This window comes from Mytilus galloprovincialis, chromosome 7, assembly GCF_965363235.1.
Source record: "Mytilus galloprovincialis chromosome 7, xbMytGall1.hap1.1, whole genome shotgun sequence".
NCBI classification, from domain to species: Eukaryota; Metazoa; Mollusca; class Bivalvia; order Mytilida; family Mytilidae; genus Mytilus; species Mytilus galloprovincialis.
This window is the reverse complement of record NC_134844.1, coordinates 39,322,914-39,341,647: the sequence shown is the minus strand read 5'-3', so window position 1 is coordinate 39,341,647 and position 18,734 is coordinate 39,322,914. Positions and strand designations below refer to the sequence as shown.

Below are 18,734 nucleotides of genomic sequence, written 5' to 3'. Positions count from 1 at the left end.
TAAAATTAGTAAATAATGAATGAGATATGATTACAAAAATGTTATATTTCATGTTTGATGTGACAATTTTTTCAGTGATATATCAACAATGATAAAAGAAAGCTTTAATTTGAATAACAAACACTTAAATCATGCACGTCAACATTGGAAAGAATTGAAAAAAGGTATAGTAGATAAAAAAAAAAAGAGCTGCCCTCAAACAGAAGCAATGATCTGACGTGAAATGGACAACTAGACACTACATTGTGTGAAAACTGCAAGCAATGCAATGATAAAATATAAACTTCAACAATATACATAAACAAAACGATGTCATTCCGTTGCTTAATTATTAGTTTAATTGTACGTAAATTAAATGAAATCTGAAAACATAAACCATGTTTCAGATGACGAAAGATGGATGGCAGTGTCTTTATGAGGGATTGAAACGAACGTACATTTGAAATTCCTACGGTAAGGAGAGGTATAAAAAAAATAACAAGTGACATCAACAGTATCGCACGTAATTATGATGCATTCGATGAATCGCAGAAGAGAAAACTGTCCCATTAAAGTAAACAGACACAAAAATGAACACTTACGGAACTAACTGTGCCCCTCTTGCTGACCTGTACCTTTGTTAATATGAGGCTGACTTCATACATGAACTTCTTACGAAGGAAGAAAAGAAGTAAATAGTTAAGTAGTAATCTTTAACCTCACATTCCACTATAAAGATGATGATCTCTCACGAAATAATTAAAAGTTTGGCCACTTTGTTGAACGCATCTATCCAATCTAACTTGAGATAAAGGATACAACATATAAAGTTTAGTATACCTTATATCTTTTCTTACATCTAAAAATTGACAATGCATACCGGTTACAAACAAAACTTACGACAAACGACATGATTCGGCTTCCCAGTTGTGAACTTTCTATTTCTACATAGCAACATTCCACCAGTGACTGCATACGGAATATACATCCCCTAGGTGATACCATATTCCAGGGCTTGTATGTCTGATAATGATTTCCTTGATAGAGGGTTACAGTACTGCTCATAAGGAAGCTTTTAAACATGGTTCTAAATGGTGAGGTTGAAATCATCCTTTCGTATATTTTACGAGTTAGTTGACCGTTATGGAATAACCAATTCACAAATGATATCGGATATGTTCCTTAGTTGTAACTACAGTTCCCTTTCCTTGCATGAAAGTGACCTACCGAATTAGACTATTTACCGGATTTGTTATCACATAAGCACGCCACGGGTGCCACATGTGGAGCAGGATCTGCTTACCCTTCCAGAGCACATGAGATCACCCCTAGTTTTTTGTGGGGTTTGTGTTGTTTATTCTTTAGTTTCTATGTTGTGTCAGGTGTACTATTGTTTGTCTGTTTGTCTTTTTCATTTTTAGCCATGGCGTTGTCGGTTTATTTTAGATTTCTGAGTTTGACTGTCCCTTTGGTATCTTTCGTCCCTCTTCAATCCCGTCTACTTTTCCTGAGCTTTACCTACCGAAAAAAGTTCTTACCGGGTTTGTACTAACAGGAGAATCACGACGGGTACCACATGTGGAGTAGAATCTTTGCTTACCCTTCCGGGGCACTTTATACCACACTCCAAATATTTGGTGGTTTTCATGTTTCTCAGTCTTTAGTTTAATATATTGTGTTTACAGATTTATTAATTGTCTGTTGGTCTTTTTTTTTAGCCATGGCGATGTCAGTTTATTTTCAATTCATAAGTTTGAGTGTCCCTCTGGTATCTTTCGCCTCTCTTCTCTGAATTACATATGGCTTTCGACATGTAAACCATCGATTTTCTTCTTCAGTAGCTAGACAATGATGATTTGATTACCAGCTTTAAACAATTGCATTACACTTCCGATACAAATATAATGAATTTTCAAAAAATCATTTCTATGTTTCAAACGCAAAACCAGTCCTGAGAGTCAACATTTTGATTCTATGCAACCCAAACCTCGGTGTGGTGTCATATCCCATACAAATAGTATAACAAGACTCTTCTTGTCTACATACATTTTTATGTTAAGACTAGAAACCAATTATAATATTATGTAAATTCAAAAACAAAGATTAAAAGGCTTTTAATTTTGTAATATTACAAACAAGAACTAAACTATCATGTTGTTTGAGTTCCTAAACAGATCAACTGTTGACGTGATTATTAATAGTAAAAGTGCTACAGAATTGGTTAAAAAATATTAAGTGTCACTACTTTATTGTTTATTGTATTTAATTCTGTACCATAAACTTGCACATTGTTATTCAAGGAGGGATAACTCCAATCACTACTATGTCAGACCATTTATTCGAACGTAGTTAAAGGGAAAACGGTACTATTTATTCTGCCATAGGCGACAATGTTAACATTTTCTAAATTTACCACTTTTTAAGATAAAAACCTGGATAAAACAGTTATATGTTGTGTTAGTATTTTATTACTCTGTTTTAAAAATTAAAGCCAAATAGTATCATGACCAACTTCCAACGGAGCTTGTTTATGTTATCCATGCCCACCGTCATTTTGCACCAAATTTATGAAATTTTGCAAGTCTTTTCAAATAATTCTCTAGAAAATATTTCAATAGGTTTTAAAATTTATATTGTAAATATACACACTGCAGTTATTCATAGATAAATAAAAAATATATTGTACCCTTACATCCAATCACAGCGCTCCTAATTTGACTTCCTTCACCTGCCTTGGGTACACAAAAGGCCAACCTAATGCTGGGAAAATTAAATACTACCATTTTCCCTAAATAGCAGCATAAGTTTAGCCACGCTTATGTCATTTACGTTCCCGTTTGATCATGCTCCTAACGTTTTTCCGTATTTTCACATCCCACAAGTTTAAATCTTTAGGTTTAAGCATTCATTGTGAAGGTAGATCTAGACGTAAAAAATGACAAAGCTTTATTTTCATTTACAAGCTTTTGATTATTACTGCTGAGCTAGTCCTACAGAAAGTCACTAGCCCAGTTGTCAGTGCTTTGGTTATGACAAGATTCATAACACATTTTTCAGAGAAAAAAAAATCCTGTTGATAAATAAATTGGTCATTAAGAAACTAAGATTTCAATTCTCTCAAGCTTTGTAAACAACGTTTGCTATAAAACAGCCGGGTTTGCCCTTATTGATTTATTAATGGACACACAGGCACATCTTTGAAGGCACTTATGAACGTGTTACACAAGTTCCAAATTTAATTTAAATGTTGTTTATATTATACTTTTTTTAGTAACTATATCTTCTAAATAAAAACAAACTATATTTACGGCAATATTATTGTATTTTTTTTTTTAATAACTGGTTGATTCCTTTTTTGTGGGATGTACTACAGAGTTGTTACCGCGGCCCATTTGTGGTCAAAAGTAGTACAAATAGGATGCGGTTGCTGTCAATACATTCACTTGTTTATTTAAGTAACCCAGTGACTGGCATAAATCATAACTTTACATAAATCTTTGTATAAATTCGTCATAAGACTTCTGTATAGTGTCCAATTTATAAGGTAGAATATAAAACTTTTCTGACGGATTATGCGGTTGGTTAATACTACAAGTATAACATACATTTAACATGTCAACTGTTATAACTTGTGTATAAATTGTGAACCACCATTAAAGAACGTTTTAAATGTACTCGGCTTTTCAAATATTTGTCGTTTAAGTTTGTTTTTCAAAACAATTTGCTATCGTCATATATATTTTGTGTACCGTTACTTGCTTTGTCCGTAATGGGAATGCACTGTGTGTATCTGAAGTTTCTTTGACAATAGACATAAGTTTATTGTATGAACATAAAATTTCTCCTGTTTTAACATTTGAATTCAACACGCTTTAAAGATGAGATATGATAATAGCTCTTTCTGCATTATTTTCATTTCTCTTTTATTATTCGGAAAATTGTAAACAAATTAGTTTTAATATATAATAAGATAAAATGGATAGGACAGTTGTGTTGTGATCAAAGTTTATGGATCACCCTGAGAACGAGGAACGCTGTTTCCTTCGCTGATCTGTTATAAGTATGATAAAAGCAATACTGATAATGTTCTTTTATTGAAAATTAGTTGTCGGACTGCTAAATTCACTCCTTAATCCGAATTGCAACAACAATCGACAACATTGTAAGTTTGCCTAAATTGTTGTGGTTAAACCCTTGAAATGTTTCGTTCAGAAATACCCCCGGAAAACTCCTTTTAAGAAGCTGATTACACTAGAATGCATTTTTTATAATAGAAAAAATAGGTTATGTGTTATCCATCTATAACACAAAATCAGTAATTGCACTGCAAAAAGCAAAACAACACCGCTTTTGATGCTCTTCATCTTAAAGTCATAGTGAGGCCTTGAACACTAAGCAAACAAAAACCTCTCGTCTTAATAAAAGTTTAATACGGCCTTTGGTACCGGTTTGAATAGAATTCTTATAGACCGTCACGTTTGACTACATGTTTTATCCATTCCTGACACATTGGCACTATACGAGCGAATAGTTACGTCTACATGACTGTCAATTTATGTTTTAAGTAATCAAGATTATAACACAATGTTGACTGCTGTACCCTCTTTTTGACATGTTTGCCTATTATGTCTGTTTGAAATGTTCACACATCGTTGCAATAAAATGGATATTATGCAACTTTCATATAAGTTAGAGGTTCAGCTAGCTATAAATACAGGTTTAATCAATACATAAGAAAATACCCGTATTAAGTCAGGGATATGACAGTTGTTATCCATTCATTCACTGTGTTTCAGCATTTCATTTTGCTATTTGATTACGGACTTTCGGTTTTGAGTTTTCCTCGTTCGGTATTTTTGTTATTTTACTTTTGCAATATACGAAATCTCCGTATAGAATTGAGAAAATAATACCAAGACGTTACACCCAGTGTTGACCTTCATTAATTGGTTTAATATCAACGTGACCTCTATATCACACCTTTGTGAATGTTTTAATTACAGATACAAAAGATTTTGATTATTGTGTACTTAATTAGTATATATAGGAAATGGGCTATTCAATATGGTGCATGCATACCAAAACAAATCTTTTTATATCAACTTCGATTTTAAAATATATATATATATGGCGTTGATGTATTGCATGCAATGTGTGCATTCATTTTCGAACTAGTCCTTTCTAAATCCCGTCCATCTATATCAACCCTTCCCAAAATTCGTACCTCATATTATTTATTTTAAATGCATATTTTTTATATATATTTTTTTTATTGTAAAGGAAGTTCAAAACCTCCATCTGAAAACATAAATATTTCCATAAACATAATAATTTCTAAAATATGCGTTATACATAAGAATGATTTGGATTTACAACGATCTAACTACGATAACTGCTTTTTCTACCGAAAGCAGCAATGGAATTGTATAATGAGTATTATAACTATTAACTAAAGAATGCTGGATGAAACAAGCTTTGTAGAAATGATTTGCCTTTGGCTCTGATCTGCCATATTGCCCCATCTTTTCTGGTTAAAGACGATTGTTTTTGTTCCACACCAATATTGCCTTCTTTATTGGTTTTAGAAGTTTGTTTATCTTGTAAAGTTGTTTGCACTTTTGTAGATGAATTTGGATTCCAATTTCTGCCGGAGTTATGTCTTGAATTGATATGTGCATTCGTTTGTACACCATTCGTGTTTTTGTGATTCCACTGTGAATCAATATTTCTAATGTTATTTTCAATTCTGTTGAAATTTGGATTTCTTGACCATTCTAATTGTTCTTTACTCTTTGGAACACCTATCTCCGCCACAATAGGCTGGGGGTTTCTTGATCTCCAAACACCAGAGAAAAGTCTACCTCTAGCCTCCTGGTGTTTGTCGGGAAAAATGGTTTCAGGATTTATTTTTCTATTTATATTCTGGATGTGTATTACATGCAATGGAGGTTGAGAGGGTCCTGGTCTCCAATTACCATATATTCTGTCTGTAAATTCTTGATGAGATTCTTGAGTTATTTGTTCATTACTGCTATGTTTGTGATTCTCTAGCAATGGAAGCTGAGAATGTCCTGGTTTCCATTCTCCAGCTATCACTCTGTTTCCGATTCCCTGATCTCTTAGAGGTAGTTTTTCTGGACTTGGTGCATATTTACTATCATTTTTACCTATTAAGAAATCGACCACAGTATGAGAACCGAGACATATATCCTCTATACATCCGTTACACTTTCTTCCATGGTAAATAAAGTACGAATGAACCATGCAGTGAGCTTTAGGCTGGTGATGATGATGGCATTCTATTTCTGGACATTTAATATGTAACTTTGGTTTTAAGGTGTTTATACCTGCAATTTAATTAAAAAATGAATTAAAAGTACATTAAAAAACATTCATTTCAAAACAAACAAAATATCGATCGTTTTTTTTTCTGTTAAGCTTACATGTATATGGTATACTTTTAAAGTTAAACAATGCAAACAATTTAATAGGAAAGGGGTTTCAATTAAAAATACAGGTATGCTCTTTTCTATTTTTATAACTATAGTGTATTTGTATTTTAAAACATATACCTTTTGCATAAACAGGCACTATTCCGTATCCTTGCATTCGCTGGTTACTTCTCGTCCTTGAATATCCTGATTTAAACGCTTTTCTCAGATTTTCAACTTTACGATTGTTTCCAAACAAAGTCCATAATTTATTGATATAATTGACTACACGCAATGTCTGTTTTTGGTTTGGAGTGACTTCATTTGAATTGTCTGTTTTTTGGAGGTTTTGCACTTGAGAAGTATTACCAATTAGGGAAGCAGGCACCACTTGTGAACCATGACAAATGTCCTCTACACAACTCTGGCACGATGCACCATGGTACATAAAGAATGTCTGGACTTTGCAGTGTTCTTGTGGAAAATGATGAAGTTCGCAAGATATTTCTGGGCATGTAATCTGTAACGAACCTGTTATCTTTTCATTGTTGATGAATTGATGACCTGAAATATATTTGCTTTATATAATCTTGTACACATGAACACATTCCAAAATGATATGTGACAAAGTGTAAGTATTTTCGGCGGCTCTCATCACAAGTTAGGTGATCACTGACCTAGATTTTATGTTAAAAGCAAGCAATGTTCTTGACAATTCTTATCATATTTAAATGCAATGACTGTCTATAAAATGTTTCTACACTGAAAAGAATATTCTGGAATCCATGATATAACCCGAAGACTTTGTAAGGACAATCCGTTGATAGTATACTATAAAGACTAATCAGAAAATTATGTAAACATTTCCAGATATCCCACTTTCCCATATTGTAATCAAAATCTAATTACTGGGTGTTTCAAGTAATACATTAAAAGTCATTCAAGACCTATTACAATATTTAAACATATGTTTTATAGAAAAGAAGATGTGGTATGATTGCCAATGAGACAACTCGTCACAACAAACCAAATGACACAGAAATAAACAACTATATGTAACCGTACGGCCTTCATCAATAAGCAAAGCCCATACTGCATAGTAACGAAATAAAAACTAAAAAAGAAACTTAACGGCTTAATTAATGTATGCTTTATATTGACAATAATTAGTCAGTTTCTTCCTACACCTTACATTAAGGTCACTTGTTGTAAATTGCTTCTAAACATTACGTGAAATATTTTTGTTTTTCAAAACAAAACTTGAACTTAAAATCAATGTTATCAAATTCTAGTACCGTTTGCATCATAATCCTTCAAAAATATGTAGATAGAAAGATAGTAACATCGCATTTCATCCAGTTGCACTATGTATCGTTCATGTCATTATTAGCAAAATATAATGAGTTTAAAAAAGCACAGCATAATACATTGTACAGCTCGTGAATATTTTGTTTCTAACTTTCGAATATATTGCGAAGGATATACGACTTTGTGTAAAAGTATGCAGTATTTTTCATGTAAGTCAAAAAACAAATTAAGAACAATGAAATATTTGGGGTAGGTTCTTAGCTCATGGCGACTTTATAATAGTTTGAATTCAGTGTTTAATTGAATTCTTTGCTACATGTTTCTCAGTTGACGAAATGTGTCTGAAAAAGAGATGTCAGAGTAAAAACAATAAACAACAACACAACAATGAAAAGTTTCAAAAATGGAGTACGTTGCTCTATAAACACTTGTCTATATATACTATTCATAATTTTACTTTGAAATATCCGAAATTTTATTTACGACTTTGTTGATCGTAGAATATGATTGTTAAAGTCATAGTTTAGCTTTTAATCTAGAATTCATTTATAAGACATACAACAATTTATATGATTGTACTGTTCTACGCAAACTAAAGTTTTAATTTTACCGTTGATAAAGCATGAATAGAAGAATTTAAGATTGTTTTCTTTTCAATGGACATGTTCCCAGTTTGATGGAACTATTTTTCATCGATACTGCATTTCTCAATTTCTAAGATATCATCCCTTTTTAGTGGATTGTTCTTCATCATAATTTTATGATTACTTCTAAGAAGTTGGAGTTATACTGTTTCGTTCATGTCTGTCTATCAAAATGTGTGTCCGTTCGTATGTCATTTCGTCCCATTGAAATCTTCGTTGCACATTTTTCATGAGCTACTGGTCAGCGATTCATGAAAATTGTTTTCAAGCTTCATTCGAACATGCTAATGCTAAACTGTGAAGTGCGGTTCAAGTCTTATCTATTTTCAGCTTTCTGTTAAAAAAAATATTTTCTCAAACATAATTGCCGTGTATAGAATGTCTGCCCGGGTCAATTTTTCCCAGGAACTACAGATCAGAGCTGTCCGATATTTTTTCGTCAGGCTTCAAGTGAACAAGCTTTACATTGTTAAGTGATTTCAGATCATCGATCCTCAACTTTCTATATACCAAATTCTTTTCTATTCTGGCACATAATGACCATGCATGAAAGCGACTTCGGGTTTCTCTCAGAAATTGAAAATCAGAGATTTCTAATATTTGGAATCCAGCTTCATAAATGCAAGTGCACGAACCTAGTGATTCGTTTTCAGATAAATCAATCCCTAACCTCCTGTTTACTAAATACTTATCTATACTAACACAATCTGGTACTGTATGATATTTTATTTTCATGGCTTCCAGAAATTTGTAATCAGGTCTTTTGTGAACATGCTTTATATCCTTATCGCCAGAAATATTATATAGGTAGATATTGAAGACGCATCTGATTAAGTTGCAATATCATATCCTTCACGCCATTGATTGCAAACCAGGATTAGTATTTAAATACACATCAAAATGCATTGTACTGCTAGTATCAATTATTATTCTTAATTCGTACTAATTTATTGTACTGAAAAACCCGATTTTCTGTAACTTTAAGATTAAGGAATGTATCTCTCTCTCGTGCCAAGGTCGTCTTATTTGGTCTGTTTTGGCTACAAATTTGTTTTCCCTTTTGGGTTATTTCTCTTCACCCTTTTAATAAGCTTTGGATTTTTAAATAGTTTGGCACCGATCATCTTTGAAGGGACATTGATTGTCGAAATGCGTATTTGGTGCAGAAAAGCTGGTACAGTTTTTGTTATTGTTGAATGACCGTTGAAGTGTGAAGATTCGAAAATTAAGAAGGATTTGCTTCAAGCTCTCAGTTCATGGTGATTAATGTTAAAGCGAATTCATAATTCAGAATCAATTTTACATTTTTACAATCTTTGTTAAAAGGATAAAAGGGTGTTTTTGATAAGCAATGAGACATTACAACAATAATAGTTGAGGCAAAAATATAGACAACAATCCATTCATTTCTTGCTCAAATCCACACATGTGTCAATGTATGCCAACATAATATGTATGCATCAATACGTTCAGATGAAAAATGTGCATGTAAACTATATGAATGCAATTGAACAATGATCGTTAATTTACCGAATTTCTTCAAAAGAATATTTGCTTATATACACATTTTCTGTGTTTATATTTTATGCAAATCAACGTTAACATGTATAGAATGCAACGCCCTGTAATTTCAAGAATTTCGGTCAGCTCTTAACTAAATCGTATCGCAAATTTGTTCATATAATACCGGAATCGAATTGAATATGTCAGTATGTTCTGGAATCAATTCTTAGCTGAACATGAAGAACTTATTTTCTGATATATCATTTCACAATTAAGCAACACTGGTTGATTCTTTTTTGGTTAAATGATAAATTCCTTTGTTGTTGAATGTACTACATCTTTCTTAGTAAGAGAGATAGTAAGTACCGCAGCTGAATTTTGGTTTATATGAAGACAACAGTAACAGTGTTCACAAGTTATAAATCGATTAAGAGAAAACAAAACCACCATTCAAATATGATGTGGTTGGAGTCAAGACCTGAAGAATACATATTTAAAGATGTTCCCTACTTTTTTTTAGTTTTTGTCGGATATACGGAATTAACTACTTTTATCCATGAAGTGACATTAAAATTTGGCCGGCTAACCCCTTTCTTTTCTCTGTACAATTTTATTTTGTTCACCCGATTTTTTTTTTAAATCTGTTTAAAATCCTGGTTATTTTTCCATAGTTTTTGGAAAGAAAAAAAATGTACCAGTGTTGAATGCATGAAAAATCCCGAGTGAATCATTTACCGCCTTTTCAATTAATCATACCTCAAATACGAGGACACATACTTTCATTTTTTATTTTAGTTTCCGTTATTTTTATATTATCAATTAACAATAGTCTTTTAAAAAGCTTATTTTTCAAACTGAGGAGCGAACATTAAGTAGGCAAATGTATGGTATGAATCACATGTCTTAACATATGTCTTGTATCAACTCTTCATTAGATTGCTGTACAATTTGTTTGTTTTTTGCAATTTTCCAAGTAGAATATTAAGTATGTGAAAAGAATTATGCGGTTAATATTTTTCTTAAAACATGTTTTACATGTCAGCTGTTATAGCTAGTGTTACTACCATGCACCAGCATTTACGTACGTTTGGGACGTTCTTGGTTTTTCTAACGTTCTGAGTTATCCGGCATGACCTCATTTTGTCTGTTTCGTTGATGTTTTAGTGTAGTAATAAGAATACTGGTAGTTTCTATTATTATAACAAATAGATGTTTGCATAAGATATGTTGTTTGACTGCTCTATTCACTCCTGAGTCCGAATTTTAACAGCGGACAGTCTTTATCAAAATACATTAAATTTACATCTTAACAAGAGTACTCAAGAAAATGTCTCACACAAACATGAAAGTGTGCCGCATAATGATGACAATGCAAGTCACAGAAAAGTATACTTAACTTGCTTTTGATTGTTACTGCAATACTCAGACATCACTTAAAACGAACCTTCATTTTGGTAGTGCTCGCAAAAATACAACAAATAATAAGTTCTAATATATGGTAAGCATAGACTTCATCTATTGCTTATAAATAATCTGAATGAACTCTTTTTGTGTAACCTTATTAATTTACCCTCACTCTAATCTCTCAAAATGAAAAAAAGACAAGATTCATCTCTAGTCAATGACCTAAAAAGATATCAAAATTTCGAGTAAATGGGAAGCAAGAAGCAAGAAGCAAACTGTTAAATGCCAGCAAGAATGTCTAATATTTAAAACATAAATATTACACTGTTCTGAAAAATTAAGCCTGTTATGTTCCTATAATGTAAGTGCTACTGACATGTGTTTAAAAATTGGAAGACACATTAAACAAATATAAAAATATATTATCACCAACAATGTAACTTAAACCGAACGACATTGACTTGAACATCTAGGTTAAACATACAAAAAAAGGTTACCTGAAACCAAATCTTAAGGGAGACGGATTTATATAAGTTTTTCTTGTTTCCGAATCCCTGTATTTATATTGTATAATTATATTTCGTGCACTTTTTGAAAATAAAATATTGTTTAAACTAAATCTAAATGAATAATATCCATATAAAAGACAAGGTTTGTTTTGATATTGATAGCATTCAACTCGTTAATAAGCTTTGTAAAGAGTTTATAATATAGTTGGCATGAATAATTATGGCTTGGATATATTACATCCAATAATATTTATACATTCGGGCCTCCTATTGCAACCAATTAAATATATATGGTATATTTCGATTCAATTTACAAAATTTAATGGTTAATAATTTTTTTAAGTAGTCGAATAAAAAATGACCCCAATTTTTGACATATACATCATAAATAATATTAAAATCTGTGTAATACATGAGAACGAATTGGATTTTCAGCGATCTAAATATAATAGTTACACTTCTACGCAAAGTAGAAATACAACTACATAATGAGCATTATAAATATTAACCAGTAAATGCCGGGTGAAACAAGCTTTGTAGATATGATCTCCCCTTGCCTCTGAATCTCCCTATCCCCCGATCCTTTCTGGTGAAGGTAGATTGATTTTGGTCTACAACAACTATGCTTTCTTCATTATTTTTTGTATTTTGTCCGTTTGGTAAACTTGCTGGAATATTTACAGATGAATTAGGATTCGAGTTTTTACCAAATCCTTGTCTTGAATCGACAGGTTCATTTGTTTGTACACCAAGGAGTTTATTTCTAAAGTTAGTATGTGCTCCTCCGCTGAAAAATGGATTTCCAGGCAAATCTAATTGTCCATTACTGTTTTGGACAGTTCTCTCTGTCACAAGAGGCTGGGGGTTTCGTGATCTCCAATCACTGGACAATATTCTGCCTCTAGTTCCTTGGTTGGAGATCAAATGTTCCTGATTTATTTGTCCGTTTCGATTTTGAATATGTCTCTCAGACACTAGAGGCTGGGAGTGTCCTGATCTCCAATTACCAGATATTCTGTCTTCTTGATGATGGTTAGTATGATGTGGTTCTTGGTGTGTTTGTCCATTACTGCCATGCGTGTGTCTTTCTATCAATGAAGGCTGTGAGTTTCCTGATTTCCAATTTCCAGATGTCATTCTGTTTCCAACTCCTTGATTCGTAAGATGTAGTGTTTCAGGGTTTGATAAATCTTGACTTTTATTTTTACCTATCAAGTTCTCATCCACAATATGTGAACCGAGGCAAATATCCTCGATACATCCTTTACACTTTTCATCATGGTATATAAAGTACGAATCAACCATGCAGTGAGCTTTGGGCTGGTGGTGATGATGACATTCTATTTCCGGACATTTAATGTGTGGCTTTGGTTGTAACGTATCCATACCTGGAAGTAAAGAGAAACGAATAAAAAAATTATTCAAAGAGATTATAATAACATCAAAACCGACAATAGATCGATGTAACGTATCTGTTCAGCCTAATATTTAACATATACCTTATATTTATTTTTACCAATGAGAATATTTCTGTTGCATTTATGGTTCGATAATTTACAAAAAATAAAATTTTAAATTGAAATGCACGTAGGTTTTATCTTTTTTTACAAAACATATACCTTTTGAATTCACAGGCACTAAGCTTTGCCCTTGCATTTGCTGATTATTTCTTGTTCTTTCATTTCCTGGCTCCAAAGCATTTCTCAGACTTTCAACACTAGGATTGTTTCCAAATATAGAACCTAATCTATTGATATAACTGTGTTTATTCCATTTCTTTTGAAGTATTCCTGTGTTAGCATTCGTGTTGTCTACTGTGTTGATGTTTACCTGAGTGACATCTCCAATCAGTGAATCAGCCACCACTTGTGAACCATGACAAATATCCTCTACACAACTCGGACACTTAACACCATGATACATAATGAATGTCTGAACTTTGCAGTGTTCCTGTGGAAAGTGATGAAGTTCACAAGATATTTCTGGGCATGTAATCTGTAACGAACCTGTTATCTTACCATCTTTAATGTTTTCTTGACCTGAAATATAAATTTTATAGTTTTCATATAAAATATCCACATATCACCATAATAGAATATGACTTTCTTGAAACTTACTTCTAAAAGCTATAGTCTGGTTCTTAATTACATATGGGCTGCTATCAGGTGTACTGGTATAAATCCTGATGCGCTGCAGTGCAGAACAATGTTGAGAGATAGTTACTAGTATATAGCTATGTGTAACATTAATAAATAAAGATTTCCAGCTGTATAAATAGAATTTGGTGATTGAAGGCAAAAGACTATCAATAATTCTTTCATTAACACAAACCAAATAGAATCTTTAAATCGAAAGGGATTAAAATCCGCCTAGCGTTGACCTTTATTGAACTTCATTGCCGAGAAGCAGGTAAACTGCTCGACAAGGGAAATACACTGCTAGATATCATAGTTTCAGAGGAAAATCTACGCTTCCAGAATGAAGTTTTTGATCTTTTTGAATTATAAGAACATGCAGTTCAAATCCAAAATCATAAGCATCATAATTTCCACCAAATATATACAATTAATGCCATTCTTTAATTTAAAAAAAAAAAAAAAAAACTTAATATTAAACGAAAATGATATTCAAGGAATCAAAATTGTATGATGACAGTTAAATTTCAAGGTTGGTGTGCTACCTATTGACAATCATTCAATAGTCCGCAGTTCATTTTGGTCTATCAATTACATGTAAAGAAGTCTTTACAATTTGAACATACGAGAGAATAAATGACGTTTCTACTTTTACAAAACATGTTTTGCATCTTTAAGATAAATACAATTTTCTTTAAATGGGTTAAAGTACACTGAAAGTTCAAACATGCCCTAGAAATACAGTACGTCGAGTAGCATTGATTTAGTAATTTATAATTTATTTAAAACAATGAACAATGTTAACATCAGCAGTCATGTGTTAAATTATAATATTAGTGAATCTAAATATAATTTATTGCATATTTAATACAATAACTGTCTATAAGTAAGTCATATAACAAAACAAGATGATAAATATAGATGTAATTATATATAAGGATTTGTATACTAAAACTATTGTTTGAATGTCACTGTGTGGCGTCCCACAAGCCTTGTGTGTTCTCACATACCTTTTTAAAATGAATTGTTATACTAGTATGACGCTTTGTTATCCTATCCCATTTCATTTTGTCAAGTTTGAAATGATATAATCTACAATTTTTTCGCAAGTTTGTGTTCCAATATTATACACTTTCAAAACGTCTTGGAATCTTTATACTTTCATTTGTATACTTTGAAGTTATATCTATAGAGTAAATATGTCCTAAACCCAAAGAACTGGTAAAAGGTGACTAAAATCTATAATTTCAATAAATATTGTGAAATTCTAGGTAAAAAAAAATTACATCAACTATTCTGTCGAAGTGAAGTTTGGTTTTGTTTTTCAGTTACAAATTTACACATTTTATTTGCAGGGGTTGTTCGAACATGACACAAAAAACATTAAATTAAACAGCAACGTTCCGTGCATTTAAAACCAAGACCATTCCTTTGAATATATTGTCTAAACAATTTATTTTATTTTATGAAAACAAAATGTAACAGTTTAATTTTTGATAACGCTTTTGGGACTTTCATCACCTTTCCAATATTGACTATACAAGTGAAACGTATAAAGAAGTACCTACAACCGCGACAATGAATATATTTTTTTTCTTCTTGAACTATTTAAGCATTTACTGCAAACTAAATTTAATTGGAAAATTTAACGTAAAAGGAGAAGTGAGCCTTCTTAATCGACAAACCTAGCTGTATGTGAAGCTTTATGTCGCAAGTGAATCAATGTTTATTTCAAGGGGTGGGGGATTACTGCACACATACATTAACATTGTAGTTGAATAAGTAAAATTAATAAAATTAGTGAGATCATTTTTATTTTCAATTTAATAAGTTATTTCACGCAGAGTTGTTCAAAATTTACTGTCTTGCAAGCACCTGGAAAGGCGGCATGTCGCTTTAAATTTTACGCAGCTTACATCTTAAAAAGCGAAATTTTCTTCTGGTTTAATTATAATGAAATCAAGCAATGTTTAGAGTTTTGGTCTTGTCAGCTGAATTTTTTGAAACATTAACTTTAACTTTTACTTTAACAGAAAGGTTATGAATACATACATATATATAACAGCGTAATTCATTTTGAATAAGACAAATAGTTTCTATTTTCAGCTCTATCACAATGGTGTATTATTCACCTTACCTTTTAGTATGTGAGGTACTATCAAAAGGATGGTACAAACTAAATTCAGCATTTTGATGTAAGCTTGCCGTTGGTCCCTGGAATGTGAAGCCCAGTTTATGTATCTCGTAGATTATTTATTTATGTACGGTTTCCGTGTTATAACCTATAAGATCACTTTCAATCATTGCACAAAAACATTATTTTCACGTCATATACATCAAGTAGTAAAGGTAATTTTTGCCCGAGGTTAATTAAGTTTCACTATGAATGACATGCGTAAAATGTATTGATCATTCTATGGAAGTAAAAGGTTCGGTAGGGAGTCAATTTACTAAATCCTGTGGATGTGCTGCAGCCGACCCAGCACAACATATGACTGTGACGGTTAACTGTGCGGGTTTCTTTTTTTGTTTAAACTTTTTAATTTAATAGAGATATCTTATGTCAGTTTTTCTAGAAAACCTTTACCGTTCCTTGTACACATGCTTTTAGTAACACATAAAACTTTGAATTTTCCCTAAAAAAAATTACATTTTAATACATTTTGAATTTAGTGGTTTCAAGATGAAATGGACTTTTTCAGTATTTTCCAACACGAATCACATACATCTTTAATGTGTGCCACAAACCTTTGTTCAATGGAGACAGATTAGCAATAAAAAATACAAATGAAGTCACGTTTAATGTGTTTTAATAGTAAATTTATATATAAATGCATGTGTACATTTATTTTATTGCCGTCTCTTGATCATCGGTTAATTCCCTTACATTTTTCTTGAAACTAATGTTGATAAGTCTTACAAATATATCATTTTTTACGGGAAAAATTTCCAGAAACTGCATTCAAAACCTCGAGTCACGATTTAATGTATGCCTTACGTACATTTAATTGTAAATTAAAATAGAAGTATATATGACTCAGGGATTCAGATCAAATTATTTTATAGGAGCAATGAGAGATTAAAAGAAAGGAATTAACATAATCTTTGTCGATCTAAAAAAAAAATAGTTTCCGAGAATAAAAGAGATGTAATGGGAGCGATCGACTTCATAAATGAAAAAACGTGTATCTTACAATGTATCCCTGATAGAACCAATGGAAACATGGGTCGAGTTATATATACTAGTCGTGGTTTAATGCCGAATACTACGATATTGTCGAATTAATACAAACAAATTCTGGCCAATCTGCTTATGGTCATATTCGTATTTTTTTTTTAAACAGAGCAGTTCACCATGAACTTAGGCTATCGCCAAAACTCGAAAACAATCGATTTGCGTGATGAGAATCATCGAACGCCCCCCACCCAATACCTACTCCGGCATCTCTACGATTGAGCTTATTGGTTGGAGGTTTAGTGTTGGCCGTAATACTAAATTATTAAGTTAAGCAATTCAGGAATAACTTTCGATACATCGAAATCTGAATAGTAAATAAACGTTTTAAGGATATTCTACATGTCTGTAGATATAAGGTTCAAGCCAATAATATAAAGGAAAATGTAATCTATATAAATAAATTAAAATCTGAATAATTTGTATAAAGATTTTAAGATTGAATGTTGAAAACAAATTAGTGCATCATTGAGAACTTTTTACTTTTTCGGGTTTACACTTCCTTAGCTTTTTAATATTTAGCTTTAAGCGTTCCTGGTGGAGGTAAATCCAGAAATGTGCTTCGTACGCATTCATTTTTTTTTCAAAGCAGCTACCGTGAGGGTACCGAAATTGCACCTTGACAATTTTTCCGCCTTTTTTTAAACAGACTAAAGCGTCCATTCTGTTTGTATAAGTAGATGTGTCCTGATTTAATATATAAACATTGTAGTTCCACCAATTTTGAATTCATCCTAATGATTGAGCCATAGAATGTGTTTGAACCGACCTCCAAAGAATCCATGATTGTGTAATAAGAAGTATCCAAATTACATCCATTCTTAAATTCATATTTTTGATAATCAAATTACTGATATTTTGTTTTATTTCTCCATATATTTATAACAATTTAACAATAGTCAATGGTTACTATTCATCATGCCTGTAACATACTTTAATTGCTTTTTTTTTTCTTTTCTAAAGATGGCTTTTTGTGGAAAAATTTATATACACAAAATGATATCCGAGAATGAAAAGGTTTATGGTCGATTTGGTCTAACTTAAACTACAATGTGTTTATCGCAATTGTAATTGTAGATAAACGCTTTAAGGCTCTTTGAATGATGGAGATTAAAACAAGATTTTTTTACGATATTTTAAATTGAATAATTAGTTTTGATGGAAACAATGCGAATGACAAAACATTACGATTGCATTGCTGACAAGCACTGTGCAAGATAAGAATAAGTGCACACCCCCTAAAAGTAGAGATAGATAGATATGCTAAAACCCATATAGATAAATCGCAAAGATTATGTAAAAATGCACCTTAGAAAAAGTTGAAGACGAAGAACATTTTTTATGTCAGTATCCCCTTTATAACTTTTTAAGAAAACTTAATTTTATGATATTTTAATAGGTTGTAAAAATTTTTATAGCACAAGTGCCAAATTTAATTGGCTTTTTATTCAAGAAAACCTAGAGGTATTAAAAATATCGTAATTTATATTAATAAATGTTTGGAACTGAGAGAACTAATTGTTTTATTTAAGACGTTGAGAATATTTGCCTGTTAATAATTGATATATTGGTATGCCTTTTTCAAA

At 31.7% G+C, this 18,734-nt stretch overlaps 2 protein-coding genes across 2 annotated transcripts; both read right to left on the bottom strand.

Moving 5' to 3' along the window:
* Positions 1-5,351: 5,351 nt before the first annotated feature.
* LOC143081677 (uncharacterized) lies at positions 5,352-6,913 on the bottom strand. Its single transcript, XM_076257431.1, has 2 exons — positions 6,552-6,913; positions 5,352-6,326 (listed from the first exon to the last, which is right to left on the bottom strand). The coding sequence occupies exons 1-2, from the start codon at positions 6,856-6,858 to the stop codon at positions 5,425-5,427; spliced, it is 1,209 nt and encodes a 402-aa protein (XP_076113546.1). The 5' UTR covers positions 6,859-6,913; the 3' UTR covers positions 5,352-5,424.
* A 4,639-nt stretch (positions 6,914-11,552) lies between these two features.
* LOC143082954 (uncharacterized) lies at positions 11,553-16,227 on the bottom strand. The gene is made up of 3 exons (XM_076259010.1): positions 16,051-16,227; positions 13,398-13,817; positions 11,553-13,166 (listed from the first exon to the last, which is right to left on the bottom strand). Exons 1-3 carry the CDS (start codon positions 16,100-16,102, stop codon positions 12,283-12,285), a joined length of 1,356 nt encoding a protein of 451 aa, XP_076115125.1. The 5' UTR covers positions 16,103-16,227; the 3' UTR covers positions 11,553-12,282.
* Positions 16,228-18,734: the final 2,507 nt, after the last annotated feature.

Coding starts and splice junctions, on each gene's coding strand:
- LOC143081677 (XM_076257431.1), bottom strand. CDS start 6,858: ATGTACCATGGTGCATCGTGCCAGAGTTGTGTAGAGGACATTTGTCAT. Junction 6,327..6,551: donor AGTGCCTGTTTATGCAAAAG/GTATATGTTTTA, acceptor ATTAAATTGCAG/GTATAAACACCTTAAAACCA.
- LOC143082954 (XM_076259010.1), bottom strand. CDS start 16,102: ATGCTGAATTTAGTTTGTACCATCCTTTTGATAGTACCTCACATACTA. Junction 13,818..16,050: donor AGTACCTCACATACTAAAAG/GTAAGGTGAATA, acceptor TTTATATTTCAG/GTCAAGAAAACATTAAAGAT. Junction 13,167..13,397: donor AGTGCCTGTGAATTCAAAAG/GTATATGTTTTG, acceptor CTTTACTTCCAG/GTATGGATACGTTACAACCA.